The sequence below is a fragment of the Calidris pugnax genome, unplaced genomic scaffold (genome assembly GCF_001431845.1).
Source record: "Calidris pugnax isolate Ruff unplaced genomic scaffold, ASM143184v1 scaffold14, whole genome shotgun sequence".
NCBI classification, from domain to species: Eukaryota; Metazoa; Chordata; class Aves; order Charadriiformes; family Scolopacidae; genus Calidris; species Calidris pugnax.
Window position 1 is genome coordinate 5,663,099 of NW_015090793.1, and position 26,276 is coordinate 5,689,374.

The 26,276-nt window shown below is 39.1% G+C and overlaps 1 protein-coding gene across 4 annotated transcripts in view; it reads right to left on the reverse strand.

Moving 5' to 3' along the window:
- SH3BP2 (SH3-domain binding protein 2) overlaps positions 1 to 26,234 on the reverse strand; it is a 39,132-nt gene extending 12,898 nt beyond the window's left edge. For 2 of the 4 annotated variants that reach the window (XR_001411260.1, XM_014936027.1), the window contains exons 1-3: positions 7,972 to 8,220; positions 2,099 to 2,238; positions 921 to 1,023 (exon numbers count right to left, since the gene is read on the reverse strand). Coding sequence is in view for 3 of the 4 variants with exons in the window: in XM_014936027.1 (XP_014791513.1) it covers positions 921 to 1,023; positions 2,099 to 2,238; positions 7,972 to 8,081 (353 nt within the window). In the remaining variant the exon portion in view is untranslated. Of the gene's footprint in view, positions 1 to 920; positions 1,024 to 2,098; positions 2,239 to 7,971; positions 8,224 to 11,006; positions 11,087 to 13,435; positions 13,494 to 26,137 lie in introns of those variants that run through there. The other 2 variants (XM_014936029.1, XM_014936028.1) reach the window with 2 other exon arrangements.
- Between the last annotated feature and the right edge of the window lie 42 nt (positions 26,235 to 26,276).

Here is a 26,276-nt window from a genome sequence, read left to right on the forward strand (position 1 = left end):
TTTTTACATTAACATGATCACAGAAGCTAGTGTCATGGCCAACTTACAGTATAGGTTGCTTAAACAAATTAATCCTGAATCTTCAATTCGCTACAGTGTTTACAACTGCATTCCTATAACATTTGCCATTGTTAAGGTCAGTTAGAAAGCTCTCGCATTCTAATAACAGATATTTCCTTATTCCAAAAGTCTGAGAACATTATGCAGTACAAGAATAACATTTACAAATACAGTAAAATTGCAGTGCAGACCAATAATGTGATACTTCTCTACATTCTATTAGTCCTTTCTTAGCATCAATTACAACAGCAATTTCCGTAAAGTTAGGCTGGACTTCTATGAGTAGGCCTCATACGTACGCTGCACTCAGACAAATTCTGATAGTACTAGTTAACTTAAAAGCCATTATTTTTGTCATTGACTTAAAAAGCAAACATTAAGATTTATAACATGTAGGGAAATGCCTGACATTTCGCACGTTCATTCTCTCATCACTCCTGTAGTTGATTTGATTTTGACACTAATTAGTGTTACTGAGTCAGTAACTCCATAAATAATCCGTTCTCATTCCTTTCTGGTTTTGTGACAATCATTGAAATCACTAGAGAACAAAGACCGTTTGTCTGAAAGAATCCACATGTATCTGCCCGTGCAAAGTCTGTATTAAGTCAGTAACAAGAGTAAACCCATCTCAATTTAGCAGCTTTTCTGGTTAAATTTCAAAAGATGAAGCCTATACTTGCAAAGCACAGGAAACATCATATATACAATTTGAAAGGATTATATCTCTTGGAATCTGAGATCAGTGCTTAACCCAAACAACAGATGTAGTTGAGTTTAACTTAGTTGGAAATGAAAACCATAGCCCCCTGAATTAAGTAAAAGGAGCTTGGGTGTTAAGTAAGTTCTTTGGCACTCACCTGTTGTAACCATTCAAAGAAAATGCACCCTGTGGCGATGCAGACGTGCTGCTCTTAAAATAGTAAATACATCCCTCATGGATAATCACAAATCTCAATGGCCCTGAAGAGATAAAGACAAAAAGTGAGCAAAATATAAATCCGAAGGCAGTACACTAACTAGAACCTCTTAACTTGGGTGGAATTATTGTTTAAGGTTTTAGTAATCATTATAAAAGAGCACAAACTAGTTAAGTGAGAGCTTGTTGATGACCAGCCACATGGTAAAGCTGTCCATTCACAGAGTTTCAGGACTAAGTGGAGTATTTGCTTCTCTCATTTGAGAGGCAGCTGATCTGATAACTTCAAAAGAAGCTTAAGAGACTGCAGGTCTGACCTCCACCTGTGCTCCTTTACTAGAGGAATAAGCTAAAGTAAGAATGCAACCTAAAACAACATGGGAGAAAGGTAGCCACAACCTACAAATACATATTTATGGCCATCCCCAAACCATGATGGTATCTCCCTCTCTTCTTTCATCTCAAGTACGTAAAGCTGCCAATAAAATCTTTTTTATTTTTTTTTAAAAGGGGCCAACATTTCTTTATCAAAGGCAGTAATCTTTGTCCTTAACTATATAAGTATAGTTTAGTTGTAAACAGGGAATAGCAAATGAATAGCGTATAAATAAGATTAAAATCTTAAGTTTTCTCCATGTAAATAGATTCTGATTCCAGAAGCAATTACTGGTTTTAAGTACAGCCTAATGTTGGCAGTGAGAAAATTTCCATTTCACAACAGCCGTAGGAGATGGGGATATTTTTCCAGTACAAAATAGCCAATTGGAAAAAAGCTGAGTACTAATTTCTTTCAGAAAAGAGCATTTGAAATTGATACATATCCTGGGAATCTATTTCTGTCTTTAAAATCTTACCTGTGAAGGACCAGACAAGAAGTTCAATCAAGTAAAAGAAAATCAACCACATTTATCATCTAAGATTTACAGTTCCAAAAGAACTAAAGGAAATTCTTTCAATATGGCTCTTTCATACATGTATTCCAATAAAACTGTAATCCATTACAGACAAAGTAAGTGAAAGAACAGCTTCATTAAATAGTCTGTTAACAGGAAATGTGTTAATGGCCCTAAAGGCAAGCATTTAAAACATTTAATTTACTTAATAACTCATTCAACTTACACTTCAAGATCTGCAGCTGGGTGCCTCCTTTTTTATGAAGATACCCTGATTTGGTCACTCCTCCAGGCATTGTCAAAAGGTTTTGTGCTCCAATTGCCTTCATTGGGACTGGCCAGACCTGCTCCTGCGAGGCCATCGTTCTGCAATGTAGAATAATTAAAAACAGTTTAAAACTTATATTTTACTTTAAGGAAGGAGTACTGAGAAATGAAGCTTGTTTCCTTAAACAAGTTTTCCAAACAACTAACATGGTTCAGCAGTCAAGTATGTAGCACAGACGGGGTGTTCATAGATTCCAGGAAGTTTGTAATGTATAAAAAACCATGCTGCAAAAAGTCCCGAATTATTTTTATACAGCTCTCAAGAGTGATTGACAGTCATTGAAGAGTGCTTATTAAATGTTATTTAAGTATTTATATTTTAAAAATGCCTCAGATAACACTATGAGACTTAGGCAGGTGACTAGAAAGAAAATCAGTCTTTTCTCCCAAGTTCTATGCCACACGTGTATATACAATATAATTTTCTGTATAATGAGGGTATCAACAGTCATATTTTAGGAACTGCAGTATCCAATACTACTTACTCCTTACAGTTACATGTTTTATTCTGAATGAAAGCAATAGTATATAATCTCATACTGTATGTCATATGTGACAGCATTCTCTGCAAATGAAGTTTATTTCAGATTGCTGCAGACTACCATTTAGTTTGATATATCAATTATTAATACCATGCTCCACTGAGCACCTTTGCAGTTACAACTCTTTCTGCTACCATCTTGAACAGGTTACCAAGAAAATTAGTTACTTAGTAGTATTTTTTTCTGATATATCAGTGAAACCTTTCTTTGTTTTTTCAACCAGTAACAGAACTAGGCTAAAAATCCTACTGTAATACAGTAAAAAAATCATTCATGAACTGAATGGAAAATTTGACCTAGACATAAAAGGGTTTGTTATCCTCAGGTGCAGGGCTAGAGACTTTTTCTGGTAAGAGGCAAACGACTGAAGTTTCAGTTAACTAGTTTCTGATAAAGGAATGATGGTTTAGAACTAAAAGTTGTTAGCAGAGAACTGAAATCTAACGGATCCCGTTTGCTTCTCCTTTCCCCAAAAGGGGCAGTACTGAAAGTCCACAGTGTAGCTCAGCACAGGAATCTAAGAGCCTACGGCACAACCCACCCACCCCAGCACGAGTCGCTCCAGCCTAAGATGGCAACTTGAAGTACCCCTACTGAAAAGAATAAGCAAATGATACAGTTTTGTTGAGGGATTAATTGCAACAGTAGGGTACCTATCCATTGCATGTGTCTTAGCAAAAACAGAAATGCAAGTCTTTCAGTGGATCAGCTTTGGATTTAGATCTAACCACTTGCCCTTTATTGAGGATGCATGTTTGGGAAGGAGTGGAAATCACTGACAATTTCTACCAGGAGAGTTTAAATTCAATTAAAGTCTCTAGGCAACCTAGAAAATTTAATCACAAATATTAGATTTTCGTCCCCAGTGTTACAAAACAGGCACAAGCAGAGAAGATACGATCCAAGGCCCCTAGAAAGGTTCTCACAGCAGGCACTGCAAGGCACCGTGGTTTCCCAGTTTTCCTCCGCACCTTCCCACCCACCAAAAGGTAAGTTACTTCTGTTGTATTCAGCTATGTCCTTCCTTCTGCTCTTTCCTCCCTGTTCTTATTACATGATTGAGATCTTTCCAAGCTGAGTTGTTCCTTCCTCCTCCCCCACAATGAAATTTCTAGCAACGGCAATATGTTAACAGGTCCAAGAAGTGGCTACGCACAGATATTTTAAGCCTTTAAGAATTAAAAAAATAGTAATAAAAGTTACCCTCTCCCCCCAAAAAATAGGAAAAAAAAAATCCTTCAAATCAGTTCTCCACATTTTCACATCTTGCAGAAAAGTCAAAGTGAGGGAAATGGAGAGCATTAACCAGCTGGCTACAGGCACCAAACCACACTGCAGTACTGCTAAGCGTGATGTCCTTGAAATGAGGACTGCAAAGGCAAGTCCTGGGCTAAACTTGTCTTTTAAGAACAGGCACATCAACATTCAAACATTACTAATTAATTCACGATTAGGTTATTTGAGTCTGTTTCCAGTTACATTCAGGGAAAAAGATTAAGTAAAAATGAACCTTTTTATTAAGACAAAGATCAAGAAAACTGAAATCAGAGTATATCTCCTTAACATCAGTATCAATGCCACCCAACAATTTCAAATTCATCATGGGTCTTCAAATCCTGTGAGCTTTTACTACAAAAAAAAAAAAAAAAAAAAAAAAAAAAAAAAAAAAAAAAAAAAAAAAAAAAAAAAAAAAAAAAAAAAAAAAAAAAAGAACAAGAAAGGACTTAAGGACCCAGCCTTTGTTGTGCAACAGTTTCAGTGCTGGACTTAGGTTGAAAACAAACCAGGAGAGGCAGAGTTAAATATCTCAGAGAGGTTATCCAAAACAAGCAGTAAGCTGAGATTTCTAGGAAGCCAACAACAAACATGGGACAAGGGTATCCCACCCTAGGTCAATACAGAAAACAGAAATATTTGACTATGCCCTGTTGGCCTTCTGTAGGGGAATAGACTAGTTAGACTACTCACTAAAGTGTGCCTGTATGGGGTGCTTTCTCCTTCACCTGAAAAGCCAGAATATCAGGCAAACAGAAAAAGAAATAAATAAGTAAATCACGGAAGCAGAGGGGCAAGCAGGGAAAAAAAAATAAAAATCCAGTTTTACAGTGTGATGACTACAGAATGTAACTGAAGGGGAAGGACAGCAGAGTATCAAGTTCTGCTTCCTCTATTCACAATCATTTCTTACTTTTGACGACTCATTATAAAACAGTCCTGAGAACAGAGACCAAATCTCAGAACTTCCCCATCCCAGCAAAGTGAATAAAAGAACACGTGGCTGAACTCCACGCAATCCAGTACACATTAGATGAGCTTAAGAGCCCACCTAATACACCAAGCTTTTCCATAGATTTACAGTCTGCTATGCCCATTTTCTGGATCTCACTGTGGCTTACAGCACCCCCTATCAAATCTGCAGGCTCCTCAAGCACTGTCACTTGCAAACACATAGGGAGGACTTCAGTATTCCGAATCGAAATGTTTTACTTAAGCTTCTAAAAATCCATTTAAGTACTTTTAATCTAGTCCCAAGCAGATTTTTCTCTTTTTCTTAACAGCACAAAACAATCCTGGAACGACACTACATGCTATTTTGCATCAAGCTGTTGGGAGAAAGCTGTCAAAACAATGTAATCACAGGATCTTTATTACAGGGGTGGGAGGAAGGAAAAATGGATGATCTTGTAAGATTTTTTTGGTCTTAGCACCTACAGTACGGTCGCCTTTAGCTCACCAAAATGGTTCTTTCCACTCTTGATATTCCTCTTATTTTTTTTATGAAGAACAGATGGATAGCAAGCACTGAAGACACTGTAGAGACTGTTAGTTTCGTGATCATTAAGAACAGAGAACTATCTCCAAGTTGCTTCTTATGCAGTTACATTCTTGCACGGCAAGCCAAAGACCCCGAGTGCATAAGCAGAGTCTCTCCCACAGAGCTGACAATGAAGTTTGGATAAAGGGCCCGCTGAGTGCAATCAGAGCCAGGCCATGCTCTCTTTCCACCGCTGGTCCTCTGCTCCAAACAGAAGGTGACACTGCTCATGCACTGTGTTTTGTGCAAGCTCCCTGTAACAGCTACACACTTTATCCTTCTTCACGCTCACCGAGGGACTAGATGCATATTTTAAGAGTTCTCCATCAAGCTCCAAAACCCACTATAAGTGGCTCTTCAATCAACCTTCTCCCCCACTGAGCAGCACCAAACTGAACCCTCTGAACCAGAAGAGGATGGCAGCAGCCAGTGAAAGGCCTTGCATCACTTTGTTTCTCAGATGATGCCCATGAGGGAGACGATATGCCTTAGAGTGTAGTAGGAGAAACTGTGGAACAGCAGTTCAAAGGATTCATTTCATCAAAGAATTGCATCAAAGGTTGGAAGGGACCTTTCAGATCATCAAACCCAACCATCAACCTAACACTGACAAAAACCATCACTAAATGCTATGCGCTATGTCTACTCATGTTTAAATACCTCCAGAAATATTCAATATTCATTTAAGAGTACTTTTGGAAAGACAGAACAGTGCAGTTGGCACTCTCAAGCATCATACAAAGCTTATACAATTACAACAGTAATTACTTCATACATACAAACTGGTTTGACAGACTAAAAAGCCAAAGAAGTTTGCAATGTATTTTTAATGTATCAATAAAGTCAGTCCAATTCTATCACGAGTATACTTTTCTCAACCACTATCACGAGCTAGTTTTTAAAGTACCACGAAAGCCACAACAGCATGAAAAAATGTGAAATTACACACTTCATCGTGTAACCTTGATAATGCCATTCTGATGCAGACGTTTCTTCTCAATCATAATGATACTACTAAAAACTACTCTAACTCCAAATGGAGAGTAGACTTCTGTTATTGTGTAGTATGCAAATGTATGCATCTGAGAAGTTGTTTTAAGCTATCCCCTCAGTCAGCGTTTATAGAATAGCTAGATTGGAGTCTACAGCATAACTTTACAGGCCTAAAGTCCCTCTATGACTGAAAATAAAAAAAAAATCTGCCACATTAAGAATCTGGATTACATTATAGAAGAAAACTTACCCCTTTTGGCCTTAGAGCTATTGGCGTTCAGCCCAATTAAAGCAAATGCAAGCTGATTCAACTAAGGATTGCATCCTGGAAGAGCCATGAGTCCCCAGTTCTTGCTTAACTTCAGCAGAACATATGGCAGATGTGATCATCTCCACATCTCGCAGTATATAGGCGTAAAAACACATTACCCTCATCTCTGAAACTACAGCTGCCAAAAGCTGTATTAAAATTCTCACTTGTTATAATAATATTTACGGTGTGTCCTGGAGCCTGGTTTGGTCATGCTGAAAACAAATAAAAAGCAGCCTCCAAAGCTGCAATACAAAAATTGAACCTGATCTGAATTTGTAACAAGTATCTCTATGCCAAATAAGTCTGACAACTTTTTAAAGCCCATAGTATCTCATAACTTCTAGTCTTTAAATTCTATTTTGAAAGTAAAACCTAACAGAGCAAGATGCTAATATCCTTCTGAATATGTAACTTACTTACAACATTACATATATAACATATAATTTACAAAAATGAATGCATTCCTCACACAATGCAGAGGGAGACTAAAGTTTCAGCCTCCACAAAAGGCTTAACCAAAAATGAGAAAGCATCACATACAGCAAAACTGTAAAATAAAAGTTTCCCCAATGTGCTCTCAACAGCTCCGAACAAAAACCAGTACTCCAAGTCAACCATCTAAACATTTACCATCTGTTCTCAGAACTGCTTTCTGCAAAATTTTCGGATCTCTTCCATTTATTAAACATTCTCTAGTATTTCTGAAATACTCTTCCATATCTCTCCTACTTCTGTGGTTACACATTCCATTTCTTAATACTTTTAGCAGCCCCTTTCACAATAGTCTCTCAAAAGGATTAGTAACACAGTACAAACACTGTAAAGTCAAATAAATGCTACAGGACAAAGAGAACAGAGAACTAAGCCCAACTGAGATACACGGTTGTAAGTTTACTCAATTTAACTTGCTTCAACTTGCTTTTCCTTTCTGGCAAACATTTTCAACCAACAGCCGCCTCATCTTTCCCCTTCAATTCTTTACCCTTGAATTTTTCGCATGAGTTAAAAGTATCCTACCCCCAGATACAGTACTCTACTTCTGGTTTTAGTCCGCTCTCTACCTAAAAGAGAAAACACGACAGAAATACAAGCCACAAACATGCACTAACCTGGTGAACGTGCCAGATCGGCACATAGTTCTTCTGCTGACAGTTTCACCAAATGATTGTTTCCTCTGTGATGACCAAGCCATTAATAACTTATGACCCCTCTCAGGCATGACAGGAACATCTCTGCACTTCTCCCCGTTCTGTGTATTATAAGGTTGAAAGAGGCTGCAATAGCTGCTGTAAGCTCAACACACAAAAGGAAAAGAAACCCTGCCACAACTGCTTGTGCATCTGCTCTGCGCTGTGGCCAAAAGGGACGCCTCGGCAATGACTTATTTCCTTTGTTACTTCCTGTTCCCCTCAGTGCTAGTGGGCAGCAGTACCTCTGTCAGATTTCCCAGCTTCCCAGGGAGGTTATAAATCAAACCCTGCATACCTCAAACCTCTGTCAGAGGGCAAACCAGAACGTAGAGGGGATTTTCCAGTCCTCACTTGCTTCCTACTCACCTTTCGATCAACTACTTTCCCTTGGGAGAAAAAGAAAGACGTCCCTTTTTTTTTTCCTTACAGTGTACTCAGGCTCTCACAGCGGCAGGGGCACAGCTCAGAAACGCTGCCTGGGCTTCTGAAGAGCCTGTGCTTCAGGTACTGGAACCCTACCACAGAACTATGATAACTATTTAATCTCTCTTTTCTCTACTGTAGCTGGAGCTTGTCCTTCCCTCTTCAACCCAAGAAATTGAAAATAGCCATTTGGAAAGATTATGCAGCATATACAGAGCGAGTCCTGCCTCTACATTAAATGCTACACAAACCGCCAAAGACGGTAACATTTGAATGCAAGAGGCTCACAACACAAGAGGAACAACTCTACAGGACAAGTATCACCAACTGATGATGAATAAATGCCATTGTTGTACACTTACTTTCATCTGGAGCTCCCTAAACGATTCAAGTATTTCACTGACTTTGTCTGGAACTAACCAACACCCAAGGCTAGAGGGTTCGAATAAGACCAAAATACCCAGTGGGTTTCAGAATGATGGACAAAACCCACATACACAAATACACCAGGAAAAGCTTACTTCACCTGTTTCCTAGGAAATGGACATGAATTTGTACTCAAAAACAGAAGGAAGACGTTTCTGTATAATGTCTTTTCTCTTTGTAAAATACCCAACAGCCAAATCAGAGAAGAAACTAACATTTCAATACTGGCCATGGCTGTTTCAGCTAGAAATTCAATTCTCAGCCTTCACCATAGGGCACTCATTTGCACTCCTTCCATATGGTAGGAAGGAGAAGCAAACCATAAATATGGTTTATGGAAGCAAACCAAAAATAACACCTGTTGCTAGCTAACAGGATCAGCATATCAACACAAAATCTCAAAGCTATTTAATAAGAATCAATACCCAGTTATCTCAGTGCCTTAATTAACAGATTTCTTCACACAGAAATGACGTAAAGAAGACTACACCTCAGCAGTTTGTGAATTAAATTCATTTACTTTATCTGATAGAATATCAGCTACCAATTTAGACTTTAAGCATTCACACACAATGCTTTAAAGCAGTCTTTCCTCCCCTAGTTCTCTGCTACCTAAGCATACTCTTCTAAGTTTGCGCTACCATCTTTGCAATTTTGATCTCTACCTCAGTAAAAAAGCTACAATCAAAATGACAGCATTTGTGTATATGTAACACTGGGGGGAAAAAAAAAAAAAAAAAAAAAAAAAAAAAGCAGTTCCTCTTTCCCTTTTCTGGTGACACACCTAAGTCTTGGTTTTCCCCTCCGAACTCCACACCTATACTACCACGCTCTTTGGCCTCAACAGTCTCATTTTAATTAGGTCTCATTTATCCAACACATTTTCCTGAACTACAGTTTTTCCACTCTAACTTTTCTGGTACTGTCCTCTCCCATTCTTCACTTAAGCACTCAAAAATACAGACTTTTTCATTTCAAGTTCCAAGATCCCCTTTTGATTTTTGTGGTGATTTCCACCACTGTCAAAATGGTCACTGAGTTGGAAAAGAAGCCATTTCACACATGTACACACACAAGCTGGTGTTCCACTGAGGAACAACAACAACAAATTAGGTATTTCACAGTTTTGGAAGAATGAAAATTCCATTTAACTGTCTAGACCAAACATTAATTAGAAGGGTGATATTTCAAAATTGCAAATAAAGATCCTGCAGAAATAGAAAATCTTTACAGATTTGATTAACGTGCCTGTCAGGGAAGTGAAAGGTTATTAAACTTATCTTTCTTCACAATGCAAAGTTCCGTTTGGCAAAGAACTCTGCTATATGGTTTTCAGACCACTAACCTTCATTTGTCCCCACAAAATCAGTAGTGAGAAGCAGCCTCACACCTTAATAGGAAGAACCGAAGCATCAGAAACCACCATTTGGTTTTCATTCCAGCAGGGTCAATGTCTGAGGAAGTCAGCCAATCACTTTGGCCATTGTTAGGAACAGCTCTTGCTCCCCAACAAAAGCAACCCTACTTATCTTTAGTTAATGGCAAGCAAGAGCAATAAAATATACTTCTAGCGCTATGCTGTCCTTGCCAGTAAAAGTTCACTGGTCTAGCTGATGGGTTGAGCTGCGTCTGCAGCAAGAGAACTTCCTCTTGCTGACCAATTTACAGGAAACTGCAAGAATGGACTGTAAATAAAAGCTGCACGAGAAGAGCTCAGCAACAGGCCAGGCAGAAAAATTAACAAAGGAACAATGAAAAAAATTGAGATAGTGTAAAGTACTGTAAAAACCACTTTCCTTCAGCTCCAGCAGTCAGGTTCCACTCAGAATAACGTAAAAGTTCACACGTTATATATTTCCATAAAAGCCTACAGTATAGTAAGGCATTAAAGAAGGCTACATTCTGTTGGTTTTACTGACTTTAATGAGCTTGAATTGGGATCAGATTATTGTGTGCTTTATTATTTTATTAATTCTACCAAACTAGCTTAGTCCCGAGTTTCTAGATCACAGTGGAAACTCATCCATTATATTGAGAGATGATAGATCTGTCAACTGTACACTCCACAACTGCAGGGTGCAAAAGAGCAAGGATAAATTACTCACCTGAATCCTTCATCTGCTAGATAAGGCAGTCCTGTGAAAATGTGCATAAACATGCATCAGAATTACTTCTGATGGGTGACCTGCAGAATAATAATTAAAAAGAAAAGTAATCAGCAACGAAGGAGAGAAGTGAGGCCAGAACTTTCAAAATCCTCTTTCAATGCCAGAAGAATTCTTATTCTTTAAACTTCAATTATTGCTCCACCATTCAGCTTACTTAGGAAGAGCTGAAGAAGCTTTAATAATGTATTTATTAGTCATATATATTAAAGAAAGTAGCTGAAGCCTTGATAATATACATTCAATCAAAAGTTAGAAACACTTCAGGTCAAAAAACTTCTGAATTTCTATTTATACCGCACTGCTCTTAAGCTCTGAACATCTACGGACATATTTTTGGCTTGGAACTTCAAAACAGCCAGCCAGCACTGGCCTGCAACATGCAATCCATACTTCAGAGAAAGAGTGTATCAATTTTAAAACAAAGTCGTAACTTTTTTTGGTTGTTTCACAAAACAGCTTGGCACAAATCCTAGAAGATGATATACTGACTTTGATTTGGGGATATAGTTCATGTCATATATTGCTTAAATGTCTATAGATCAAAAGACAGCCACAAAGTATTTGTGGTGCACACATAGATTGTAAAAATCTATGCTGGCAGAACCTTCTGCAAACTCGCAATATAAAAACATCATCATTTAACAGATTCTCTTACATCAGTTAGCCTTGAAAAAGAACCTAAGACTTAATACTGATGTAAATAAGGATTGAATTAAAATCAGTACAGCTATCCTAGCACAAATTTCTATGTTGGCAATTTTATTATGAGTAGTTTTTTCAAGTTAATTTCAAGGGATTTCTACTGAATCAAAAGGCCCTTCAGAACTGTACAGGAGCATTCTCCCAGCAAGTTAACTATGTGTCAAATCTATGCCTGTCAGACCATACCAGTAACGCTTGGTATAAGCAACACTTAAAATAAAGGGCAAGTTATTAAACATTTTTGCTGCTTATTACATTTCTTTAAAATAAATTCAAGGAGACATTACCAAGACAAGACTTCCATGCTCATTTACTGTTCAAACCAGATGGGAAGGTTCTGTGTTCCTTTTAACTGTTACCTATATACAAGGTCCTTGTAAAAAAGGCTGTAAATGCAGCTGTGGTTATGATTAACTGATATCTTTCATCAGTGCTTGTAAAACAATTTAAACCAGAACATAGTTTAAAAAAAAATCATGTAACTAGGCAGAAGTACAAACGTGATTGCCAGAGTCCTGTTCCTGCAGACAGTTGTGCAGCAGACAGCTGCAAAGGGAGTTCCCCAAATACACGTAGACACTTAGAGTGGGAGTTTCCACAAATTATTTATTTCCCTGGCAGAAGTTTTTGATTCCAAAACGTTAGAGTTGAAACAACTTTATCCCTAGGCTGGTTTGTGATGACTTGCATACAATTCTATCACTAATGTATTCATAATTGATAATTTAGGAAGAACTGTTGAGTGACAAAATTTCTACTTATATGTCAAAACACCTTTAAGCCTTTAAGGTGGCAGGGCATTGGTATTTAGAAAAAGCAACAGCTAAATAAAGGTTTTCAGAAATTTACAAGAGGAAGTCAAAAACCCATTACTGATTATAAAGCATATTTGATAGGTACACTTAACCAGCAGACCTCCTGCCATATAAAGTTAGGAAATGTTATTCCTAGTTGTTAGGAAATATTTTTTTCTGTTTTCTTAGAATTTGACTTAAACCAATTTAAAGAATATCAAGGGTTCAAGTGAAAAAAAAAAAAAAAAAAAAAAAAAGGCAAAAACCACCCTTACAATTTCTGCTTTATATAACAAACCAGATTATTTTAAAGGTTACTTTCAATATCAGAAATGTAATGGGAAAGAAAAAAAAAAAAAAAAAAAAAAAAGAAAGGCGAAAACCCCACCTTAGAGGCCTACACTTACATTCATAATTTTCTATCATTTCTGATACTAAAGCATTTTGGCAAGACGTACAACATCCATTACTTAATTGTGTACTGTGCTTGTACAAGACTAACAAAACTTAGGTCCAAGACTAATAATTCCAGTTAAAGAGAGTATTTCATGTAAGTGTATATGCAAGTCAACAGAAAAATTACCAAATATAAGCAATTTTAAAACATTCCTGCAGCAGGATATTAAAACCAACAAAAACTCATAAAATGTATAAAGAAAGTCCTTTTGAATGTCTATCAGCAAAAACCTGCTACTAGTAAATTTTTAAATTCTATTGCTACCCTCAATAGCAAGCTACTAATTGAATCCTAAGGAAATTCAGCAAGCCCTGGTTTAGAGGAAGCCTTTGGTCACGTCACCCATGAGCCATTTGAGCTTGCGTGTCCCTCTTCTGGTGGACTGCAGTAACCTTGTATTTAAAGAAACCTACCTCTGCAGGCAAACGGCCGCAGCCAGCACCAAAGAGGAAGCTCAGCTTCTGTCAGACCCTAGGAAAACAAAACGAGACAAATATTTCCTATTTTTATTTTGCTTGTATAGAGGCTAGTGATACAATTTGAAGACAAAGTGTAACCGCAAAGCCTCACTCTACGCTTCACTGCTGCGTAACACAGCAGATGGAGCTGGCTTCTTCGTTGTGATGCTGTGAAGCATCTCAGAGTTTGCTCTTTTCATACTTGGAAACTCTGACTAGGAACCAGAATCTCAAAATAAGCTAATAACCATGCACGGGTAATTCATAGAATTAGAAGGCCCAACTTCTAATTGTATTGCTAATGGACAGTCCCCACCTCCAACAGCTTTGAAGCTCCTTGTGCTTAAAACCTCATGCACACAAGCAGGTGTACCAGAAACAAGGTTTCTTTATTTGGATTCCAATGACTGTTCCCTTTTAAATCACGATAGGGACTTCTCTAAATGATAGGCAGGAGAAAGGCTTAAGTATTTTGCCACTCCCACTTCCAACTCATCCAAAACACTAAAATCAAAGGACTGAAACAGGTAGGAGCATGGATTACAATAACCAGGATAAGGCTACAGTATTTCATCACTTGGGTAAATACTACTTTTCTTTAAAAAACAAAAACACACAACCAAAAAAATCCCACATACACTGCAAAGAAGAACTTCTGAAAGCTAATGCTTACTTTCTACAAAAGCTGAATTAAATTTTAACCACCAGATCACGCACAGTTGGTATTTTAGGTCAAGATTTTAGTTTTAAAACAAATGCGCACTGCAAGGCTGTGCCAGAAAGACAGTAGAACAAACAATTTCAATTTGGAGGATATAAGAGGCAACAGTCATTTCGTATCACTTAACCCTGAAAATATATAATCACATGCAATGGGCTTACTTCTACAAGACAATTAGGGGCCTGGAGCATCTCCCTTACGATGAGAGGCTGAGGGACTTGGGTCTTTTTATTCTAGAGAAGAGAAGGCTGAGGGGGAATCTGATCAATGCTTATAAATACATAAAGGGTGGGTGTCAAGAGGATGGGGTCAGTCTTTTTCCACTGGTGCCCAGGGATAGGACAAGAGGAAATTATTCTAGCCAAAATCTGAATCTAGAAGTCTGTAATTCTTTTACATACACTTTACAGTCTGGTTTGATTATTTCTCCACCTGATTTTCTTCTCTGGTTTGATTATTTCTTCCTCCCCCACTTTAATTTGAAGATGCTTTTTGGCACCACATTAACCTACCTTAGAGAATTTGCTTCTTTCCCAATCCTTGCTTAAACATCTAATAGCATTGTCTATTCTTTCCATTCTTATGGTCACATCAAAGCCAATCCAAAGAACGTTTGGTTAACTCCTGGCCTCATTGACTTTTCACTTCCAAAATGTATTTTTATTTATTACACGTAGCATAAATAAGTATATATATAAAATTCATATCTATACAGTTATTAAAGAAATGCTATATGTTATAAACTCCAGCAGCCCTACTAATCTTAGCAAGATGAGCTACAAAGAATGCATTGCCTTTGTGCACCATTCTTTCTTAAAAAGTTCTTTTGAAAAGCTCTTTCAAAACAGCGCAGCCAGATTCCTTGCAGACACAAACTGGTTATGATATAAGGGCACTCTTCTTTACACCCTCCAAAAGCTTATGCTTTGTGCACTGCCCACAACTAACAGCCATTATCCCCAAGAAGAACGTACAGCATTCTTTCATTTCCAAGTTCATTTCCATAAAATTCAAGTTTACTCTTACATATGGAGCATATAATCTTTCCAGCAGAAGCTTTTACAATATTTACAGATTATCTTCCTGCTATACACATCCCAGATATTCTTAAGGCATTCTAAATATGAGTCACTTGTACACAATGAAGAGCTGAAGCTGGATTTCACTTGCACAAAGACAAATTCAAGAATTTGGGTCAATGGGATTAGTCCTGTTTCAACCTAAGTAATCAAACCTGACATCTTTGTATAGTAAATACAACATCAGTTCACCCAGACCCAAGCCAAGTGACAGATCACACATATCACTGCTGCATTGATTCAGCTGCGTGCTAATATGGGCACCACAAAATAAAAAGGTCTACAAATGCTGAGCTTAAAGGAAGAAAGTGCTATTTCTACACACTTTAAAAAAATATAATGGCATTTGTGACATTTTATATAGCATTTGAAACCATACAGACTGATACACTTAACATCCTCTAAAAAAACTGCACTTGAAAACATGTGTTTGTAATACACATCTACACTTTGAGATAGTATCTACAGCCATGAAAAGAACTCTCAGCTTTAGAGGTAAGCTAGGAAGTGTTAGAAGTGCATTAGACTCCAACTGAAAAGCCTCCCCTTCCTCCAGAAAATATCCTCCAGACAATCTTTCAGAGCACTCTAGTCATTTAATGCTAACTAGGAAGCCACTATTTTAATGAAAGACAAGATAGTGTTTATTTTCAATTTCTGTCATGTACATCTCCAGTAGATCAAAACCTACCAGTCCCTACTCCTCAAACTAAAATTCTAGTACATACATACTTGAAAAATTTTGTCTACAAAATTTTATAAAATACTTCTAAATTTAGCATCATCACAAGCTAGCAAAGATTTTTATATAATCACAAGTTTATACAATAAACCAAAGGAGATACACCATTGATAGACTAAGCATGCTGTTTGCTCCAAAGAATCACTTAAAGCCCCAAAATTACAAGACGCGATTTGACTATTCACCTTGTCTTCTCATACCAGAGAGATAAAAGCATCCTTACGGTTATCAAAGACACATCCGGAAAAATAGCTTGTTTTAGACAAAACTGCAAACTCCTTTCATCTCCTGTTATTCAGATTATATTCCATCTATATCTGTGCATGTTTATATTAATATACACATTATATATGTAAGTATATAAATAAAGTATGCATGTGGGTATTTATGAATAAAATCCATTCTTTGAAATTAACCACCTTTAGCAAAGCAGCATAATACTACAGTTTTGATTAACAATTTGAGTTTTGCATTTATGGCTATTTTGTTTTCTTGGAAGAACAGCTGGATTACTCTAGCCATAACACTGTGCCAATTTTTTCTAACTATACATCCATCTTTATTTGCACCTAAGCAAGAACAAGTATTAAAATATCAGAGAAGAAGCTGTTCTTCCAAAGATCTTTTGTGTGGATTCTCTCCTCAAGAAAAAAGAAAGGTAGCAAAAACATTAATTTACAGATTCAATAATCTTCAGTTGACCTATTTTTAAAAGGTTAAGTCAAAATGATCACAAGACATAATAAGACTTTTCTACCTCTTAAGTCCAGATAAGACATTTAAAATTACAATAATGTTAGTAAACACTTATCTTGGTTTGGAGTGGGGTTTTTTTGGTTTGGTTGGGTTTTTTTTTTGTTTTAAATGGGTAACAGAAAAGTAACAACAAAATCATTGTGCTTCACTTCCATTGCTCCAGTGCCACTTCCTTTCCTACAGAGTCTACCAGAGAACCAGCAGCTGGCATGGATGAGTGTAAGGACTGCAATAGTTATAGTTTAACTGAATGCGAAAAAATAAGCCTTAAGTCAGAAAGGACAGAGAGAACACCATAAAGTATTAAGACTAAAGTATACGCTGTTGATCTTGAAAGAGTTCTTGCTATGTACACTTGACATCTTAAAGCTTGAATTTTTTGCTGGTTTGGAATGTTATATAGATTTTCTTTATCATTTTTTCAATCCATTCTGTTGGAGATGCAACTGTTGAGCTTGAAACACAAGGAATTTATTCTCCAAGACTCACCATCCCTTTTGGTATTTTGGCAGTTCTACAGAACACCATCCTTAATGCTTTTCATTCTAGTACAAGTTCCTTCTTTTTCTAGGTGAAGTTGCTGAAATATCCAACATAAAACCATCAGACCGTAGGACACTAGGCTTAAATAAAATAGTGGTATAGTTTATCTTCTTCTTTACACAGAATTATTAGGAACACATCAGGCTTGTATTTGCTTTTTATGTAGACTCATGCCCGAGTATAAGACCAAGTTCATATTTGGTCTTTACTTGTAAGCTGCTCAAAAACCTAAAAACCCAACAATAAGAAACTAAAAAGAAAAAAAAACCAACCAAGGAAGACTGACCAACACCACACTAACAACTGGTACCTAACTCTGTTATCCTAGTTTAAACATGAAAAGTGTGTTTAAAATATTCCTCTTTCCCTCCCAAATTTCCCCCTCTCTCCAACTGCACAGTCACACAGCAAGTATTTATCTAGCATAATTCCAGCAGTCTGCCATGCTTAATTTACTCCTGAGTAAGAGTACCCACATGAGCTTATTGATGGTGGGACTGGAATAAATTAGGGGCAGACTATGCATCATCTTACTATTTGTTTGAGCTCTCCTAAATCTAGGATCCCAGTTCCGTTGTATAGAATCCCACCAGTATTCTTCAAGGTAGTTTTCTTTCTTCAGCTCTTTAGGGGGAAGAGAACCACTAATCCTATAACAAGACTCAGTTGCCACTGTTGCTATGGGTGTTCTGTCTTTTCAGAAAACCCTTTCTGGTCAGTGTTCTGCTGAGTATATTCACCTATTTACAGACCTGATGCAAGTCTCCAGTTGGAAATCGAAGGTAAGTACTCTCTCCTAGATTCCAAACCACAAAGACTGCACAGGATTGGGTGTCCTATGGTCCTACAGGTGGTATACCCATTTCAACAGCAGAAAGCCTATTTCTCCATGCAAGGCATACAAAAGCCTGTATGCACAAATCCCACCCCTCTCACTTAAAACTGTGCAGTGCTTTGGATTGGAAACGTACCTACTTGCCATGAGAGCGGAGTCTGATTGACTGAAAAATTACAGTGGAAAGCTTGAATGTTTAAGCCTGACTGATTAAAGGCAATTAAGAGCTGCAGATGCTCAGCAGCTGTGCAAGTCAGGTCACTCTTTTGCCTGAACATAGTTCCAAGTGCCTCATTTTGACTAGTCACCTCTACAGATCAGGTCAGTCTTGAAGCAGCTCATCATAAGCCTTTCATCTGTCAATAGGACCTGTAGTCTAGGTTTCTTTGTGCTAAATTTCTCTCCACACCATTGTCAGGACGTAAAGTAGAAAAAATGCTAATCCTTACAGGAAGGTAAAGAAAACAACAAAAAGAAAGAAGACTAGCTCTTACACAGGCCTATATATCTAAAGTGTACAGCTTTACTAGTAGAAGAAAATACCAGAAGCTGACTTCAGTATGTAGCCTTGGTCAAAACACTGCGATTGCTAGATTTGTGTAAAGGGTTTAGAAGTGCATTTAATGAAAGAAAAATGTCCAGTAGCAGCCTGTGCCATCTCTGCAATAGAATCACACCACAGTGCTCCGAGATAAGAGAGGAAATAACTGTTTTGCAACTGTAATACATTGAACTTAGTCTCTTCAGAGTGTAAAACAAGTTCCAGCTTGGGCTTGGAGAAACAAACAATTTTGTGACATGTTGTAATAGAATTACTGTTAAGCAACATCAAGGTAATGATTTACTCTTTTTAGTAGGGTTGTCACAAGATTAGACACTAATAATTTAAGCCTCTAATTTGGTTGCAGGTTCTCAAGATTAATACCTTCTGGTTTGAATGCTAACCTCAGCACTTAGATGCATGCAAGCAACTTCTCCTAAAGTTAAGGGGAACTAGATAGACTTTGAGGTGAAATTTGTAAGAATATGGCATTTAAACCAAAACTTTTTACTTTATAGAAGAGTTTTAACAAGTTTTACAAACACACCATAGAGAAATTTTCCCTCACTCATGTCAGAATATTAAGAAGCACAGTAAGTTAGTAAGTCTTGTAAAATAATTTAAGGGAACTAATAAAACATGAGATAAAGGACCATGTCAAAGAGATTTTAACTTTGATTATAAGATCAATAAGATCTATAAAAATTAGATGCAGATGTTGAAATGAAATTACAGATCAAATCTAGTTTTTACTTCTATATGTTCAACACCATATAGCCTCAAAAATCATAGTTCGCAAGACACTTAAAATTATTTTTTTTCCCCTTCTCAATAAACTACCTTTTATTTAATAGGAAAATATGCAAATATTTATTTAAATGACCATTTCCAGAATGATGATTAATGTCTATCACTACAGTAGCTGAAGTTAAAAATAGAACAAGGAAACAAAGCTTCCTACCAAACAGGGTTTTTTTGGTTGGTTTTTTTTGGTGTGCCTTACAAGCCGTATTTCACCAGACAAGACCAAAGTATTCACAACATCACCTACTTCCACCTCTCTTCTTCCTTTTTGGTTACTAAGCAGCTATGACATGAGAAATCAAAATGACTAACACACACTTTTACACTAACTAGAATCTGTTTCAGGATCTGACACGCTGCCCTAAAGTGCTGCATAAATAAAGATAAAGACATCTCAGTGACTGATTTCAGCAAAGTAAAGCTCTCCAAGAGAGTAAGAAGCTCGTTTGTCTGGAGAAGAACTGAATATGAAAGTGGAAACTGACATCTTAAGTACGATTTCCCTCCTCCAAGGGTTCTTGGTTCTTATTTTGCATATCTTTAAATAAAAAACTCATTGCTAGTACAAGATGAAGCTGCAGTTATTTAAAGTCACCTCAATTTAAGAACATTTAGAATTAAGTCTTGCTTTTGTTTAAGGATTAATTATTAAATTGCACAGCACAGGTTCATGGTTCATCTAAATAGGAAGACTGCCAGGTAAACTAGACCTGACCTTATTTCCATCTGTTAAAGCAGAATAACACCAAAAGACACAGTTCAGCTGGCAGTTCTAGCCTGGCTAACCTGAACAATGAAAAAGTGCATTTACACTCAGTGACAATGGAGTTCAGGGCACTAAAGCCCAATCTAAATTCATATTCATGCCCTAACAGGAAAAAAAACCTCATTCATGGCAACTACATTTCCATCACCCAGTATGTTATATTTATTTTTTTGACCATACAAGTACTAACCTAGGAATTCTAAATCTTCCTACTTCCTTCTACTATTCTCCCGCTCTCTTGTTTATTTGGATCTGCTTCAAACTCCTGAGAAATCTTTTGCTTTTAGTCATGTCTCTGTTATGCCTAAATCACCTTTCATGATGAGTCTTGCAGCATACTTCCCATCATCTCTCCCTCTTGTTAACTCTTAGACAAACAACGGTCTCCGAGGTAGCAACAGCTCCAGACACGCACACTGGTGCCTCTGGACTCTCCCAGCCTTTTCTTTCCAGGTTCTGTCAGAAGCAAGAATGAGGAAAATAATTCGAACTCCGAAACGCAGGTTATTTTTCTACCTGCAAGTTGGGACTAATCACTTAAACGAACGTGGTAATCAGCATCAAGTCAGAGTGCTGGTAATTTACAAGTTAGCTCTAAGGCAGGAGATGAACCATAACATCAAATACTAATAGCCAACAACAAGAATTGGGTCTTTCAGTAAATTTCTGGTCTACATATTACTGCTCCTCCTCTGCTGTAGGTGTGAGCAGCCACTGCCTAGAAGCACTAATCAGTCAGTAGGGGTTTAAACTCACTGAAACTGATCGAGTGCCTGAATTCTAGCATCATTGCAGTACTGCTCCATACATGCAAAAAGAATATTGCAGTATTGCTGCACAGCATAGTTAAAAATCATTGGTAAGATAAATAGTTGGCAAGACAGAAAGAATGGAGGTGCATCACCAATTTCGACAAAAAGGAGAAAAACCCAAAAGAACCCCTCTCTGGGGGGAAAAAAAGACAGCATCACACTTACTGGATAGGGGCAATGGGAGCAGAGAAGGTGAACAAATAAAAGAAAGGTGAACACACTAAAGAAAGGATGAGTACACCCCGGCTGAGTGAGTCTCAACCCACATGACAAAAGGCAGGTGCTCCAGTCTGTGAAAGTTAACTCCGTTACTGAGCAAAAATTACGCTCTATCTATACAGAAACTGATAAATTAATTCAAACTCTGAGAGCTGAAATAGTTTGATGAACTGTTGACCCTGCACGTTGGATGAGGCTTTGAGCAACCTGGTCTAGCGGGAGGTGTCCCTGCCCATGGCAGGGAGGTTGGAACTCAATGATCTTTAAGGTCCCTTCCAACTCTAACCACTCTATGATTCTTGGACTTCTACCTGTAGCCTTTCTGGAAAGATAAGATAGTAAGGAAGCAAAGGTCTGCCTTCCCTACCTCTGGGCAACTACAGATACGAAGATTAATCCAGCAATAAAATTCAGCAAGCAGCTATTCCTAAGCTTAGCGAAAGATTTCCTTAATTCACACCAGCTATCTAGCTCAGCTCTTCACAACTGTTTTAGGAGACAGATCCAGAATGTCCACTTTCCACAAAGCTAAGACTTGCCAGAACTACTTTAGAGAGAGCCCTAGCTACAGATTAGGTGTCCCTGCATTAGTCTGATGAAAACAGCCTGTGACTGCTGCAGGAAGACACAACAGGAATGCTTACAACCATCATGCAAGCTATTCTCTTCTCTGCTCCTAAAAACAAAGTTTGCAGTAGCTGAAGACACAAGTATTGCCAAGATCTGATTTCTGAATGGTTGTAATTCCTTCTCTGCACTGTACATCATCTTTAAATACTGTTCTGCCAAAAGATACTCAGATACATGTAACCACTGCAATAACACCACCTTGGGAGAGATAAGAACTTGGGTCATTACTGGAAACGAGCTGGCATGCAAGTAAGATAAATAGATTATTTCAGTTATGTTGGTATGCTGGCATAGGGGATGAACAACATTTAGGTTTGTTTCTATAGGAAGTCATGTCTCTGCATTATCCCCTACTGCCCTGTTTAAAATTCATCCTTTACCTCAGGAAAAATAGTTTTCAGATTCCTGCATGTATTGAAAGAAATGTGGGCTCTTCATCCCCTTTCTTTTTAACAAAGAAATAAGAAATTCAACATAGGATTTTAAAGAGAAGCAGCAAGTTGAAAAAACCTTCAAACAAGTCTTGGAGAAGTACTGTGGTGACAGCATACTGGTCTTAAGAAGTACAGCATACTGAGAATTGTGTTCTATGCTCTAAGTCGAGTCATCTCTCCTAAGCAAACAACCTAATAATACATATGCTTGTAATATATATGCCATGATAAATGCCAGGGCGACCTTATCGCAGCCTTCCAGTACCTGAAGGGGGCCTACAGGAAAGATGGGGAGGGACCCTAGATCAGGGATTGTTGTGACAAGACAAGGGGTAATGGTTTTAAACCAAAAGAGGAGAGATTTAGGTTAGATATTAGGAAGAAATTCTTTACTGTGAGGGTGGCGAGACACTGGAACAGGTTGCCCAAGGAAGTCATGGATGCCCCATCCTGGGAAGTGTTCAAGACCAGGCTGGATGGGGCTTTGAGCAACCTGGTCTGGTAGGAGGTGTCCCTGCCCAGGGCAGGGGGGTTGGAACTCAATGACCTTTAAGGTCCCTTCCAACTCTAACCATTCTATGATACTATAAATAACTCCTTGAAGTTTACTGTGATACTTAGTGTGATCAAACTGATCAAAACTTCAGTTTCTTCAATTCTTTCCTCAACACATGGCAAAAGGCACAGATGTTCTAGCATAAGATGAGTAGAAGAGGAGCTGATTAACAGGAGAGTTAGCAATGGTCCATAAATATTAGAGGAATAAACAGTGACATGTACACATGATAACAGTGTAAAAAAGGCACACTCCATTTAGTATCATATTTACAGAAATGTGTTGTGTCTCTCCGCTTACCTCTGAGGCTGTCTTAAGTCCCTCCAATTTCTAGCCTCCCAGCCCCTTTCCAGACTCCCAGCTCCCTTCCAGACACTGTTTGTTCCACTACGATACAGGTTCAAAAGCAAATGTGAAGCAATGTCACTAGGAAATACCTTCACAGAGTAAGTTTACCTTAAGAAAAGGCCAGAAGAACATTTAGCTACGTAAGAGAGGAATAGCCATCTGGGAGGTTATTTTCTCTCCTCCCTCAGAAATCCCCATCAGAAAATGAAATGCATTGTGGAAGAATCACTGTACCAACCAATACTTTCAAATACAAACAAAACCAATTTGCTCTGGAAGTCCCCTGGAACTGTTATGAGTCCTCACCACTGTTTACAGAGTTATCCATCAATTCTGCTTAGAGTCTGAGCTGGTATGAGCTTTCCTGCAAGTTCTGATAGAAGTAATAAGCCAAGATCCTGATCCTACAGTAACATAAACTAACAGTTTCATAAATAATTGGGTTACTTACATCTGCAAGTACTTTTAAAATCAGGGCTTAAGCCAGCAACAATTAATTGACACAATACTTGGAGGGCTGCACATTCCAAACAACTTATGAAACTGCTGGATAATCTGACAAAAGCGCAAGTTACCCATTGCCTAACATCTCCTGCCAAAGAGACTGGAAGATACACCAACTAAGTCAATATCATCAAGTTCAAACTCATACCCCTCTATTACTGCAGTCTTACTCTACTGTCATGCACAGCAATAAATGCACTAACAATCTAAGGGCTTCGGAACGAAGAGCCAATAACGTAGCCACCATGGTTCGAGTGTCAAAAGCACTTTTCCTACAGGTAAAATGACAAATACGTATGTGCCTTTTGGTCATCCACGTTTGTGTTCTAGTGTTGTAAAGAACAAATTAACAGTTGTTAATGCATTTCCATTTCTACTTGGTAATCGGTATTTGTTACCAAAGTGGCTGCCATGTTTGGTTTCCTACCCAAGGAGACATGCTCCACGTCCACTTAGTAAGAAATTGAAGGAGGAGACTTTTCATGCACCCTGCTTTGGGTTTGGGTGGGGGGTTCTTTGGTAGATTAACTACATTTTCTAACAACAAAATTAGGTTGGTCTTAGTCTGGTCTTAGAGGTACAGAGGATTCATCTACCTGGCAGAGCTTACAGATTCAGGGTCAACTGATCAGATCAGCCTCAAACACAGGAATTCTCACTTAGCCCTGCCTGAGGTGCCAGCAGGAATTTATCTTGGTGTATTCGTTCTTATAAGTTTAAAAACTTTAAACCTTTCCCAGAATTGGTGTCTCTGTATCTCCCTCCTTTATAACTTCACAAAAAAGCTCTTTATTTTCCAGGTGTTTTAGCATGAAGCTTGTCATGTGCTGTGGAGAAGTTTATAGAGGGCTGGGAGATTTTAAAACAAAAAAATTACAAACAGGAAACAGCATTTAACCCACCGCTAAGCTGACCCAGTACTGACTCCTCAGTAATGGAATATTGGCAAGGGGTATCTATTAATCTGCTCTCTTGCAACAGCAAGATGGCTCCAAAATACAGCAACAGGAAGGGAAACATGTCTAAAAGAAAAACAGCAACTTAATTCTACTTTTGTCTGTAGCATGAAAGAGGTACGTGAATGAAATAAACTGCAGAGGCTCCAGCTCTACATTTCCTGTACAAATACAACCGAAATAAACAGAAGAGGTGTATAATTATGAATTTGTTTCATAACCCCTAAGAGCAGAGTGAAAGTGGAAATTTGGTTTCCACAGTAGGAAACACACCAGTTCAATGCAACTAATTTTATACAGGAAACTGCCGTCCCCCCGTGCGCCGGCCGGCCAGAGCGCACACCAGCAGGAAAGGCTCGTTGACATCCGCTAATTAGACAGGGTGCTAAGCCAGTTCAGTCCCACCACTGAGTTATTCTTCGCTAATGTCACCAAGACCTAAGAAAAGAGGTCTTAGCAGACAGAATGGTAGGAGGGAAAGCACTCATCCACCTTCTCAATTCACTCCGGACAGCAGTACCCTTAAGGTGCTACCAATTTGCACCGGCCACTTATGCGATAAAAAGCTGACAAGTTAAATAAACACATGCCAGGTGTCCTTGCTCTCTGCTGACACAAGATGGACAGTACACAGTTTGCAGAGAGCCCACATCTCTAGACGAACAGGAACTTCCAACCCAGACAGAGGTGACGGTGTGGCCCAAGCAAGGATGAAGGGGCTTCCAGGGTTGAGGCAGCTTGAAGAAGATGGCAACACTTAAGAAAATGCTGTCAAAAATACACTCGTACTCCCTATTTCATCTCTAAAAAGTCTTGCCTCATGCTTTAATGTACATTATCACTGGAAATCTGCTAGGAAATTACTGCTAGTGCTCCCAGCCCCACACCGGAGCCACAGCCCAGCTTCAGTGGGGAAGCAGCGCAGCTCTCCCACCTTCTCCTTCCTGAAGCAAACCACCTACGCTTCTTTCCCCCCCACCCCGAAGAGCCTTTCCTTCCCCTACGGCCGGACCCTCACCGATCCCCGTCCCACCTCCCACCGCCGGGCGACCGCACGGGAGGCGTCAGCGCACGGGACGGGACCGGGAGACACCGGGCGCCCTCCCGCTCTCCCCCTCAGGGCGGCGAGGGCTGCCCGGTGCCCGGGGACACCGAGGGCGGGGAAGCGGGCAGAAAGCCCACGGGAGGGAAAGCGGCCGCTCCCGAGCGCCTCAACACCCGAGGGGTCCCCCAGCGCCTGAGGCACCGCGCTGAGGCGGGAGTGGGGGGGACGCGGGCACACGAGAGGCCCCTTCCCCGTTGGCGTTCGCGTTCCCGTTTCCTTCACGGGACGGGCGGTTGGAGCGGAGTGACTGGAGCGGGGGGGGAGCGGGACCGCCCCCGCCTGATCCCGTGAGGAGAAGGCACTTACCTCGGCCTCGCCTCGGCTCGGCTCCGCCGGCGGCAGCCGCCACGCCGGACCACTCGACCCCGCTCCGCAGCCCGGCCGCCGGGCCTCAGCGCCCGCCCCTTCCTTCACCTGCCGGGACGGGCCCGCCTCCCCCACCCCC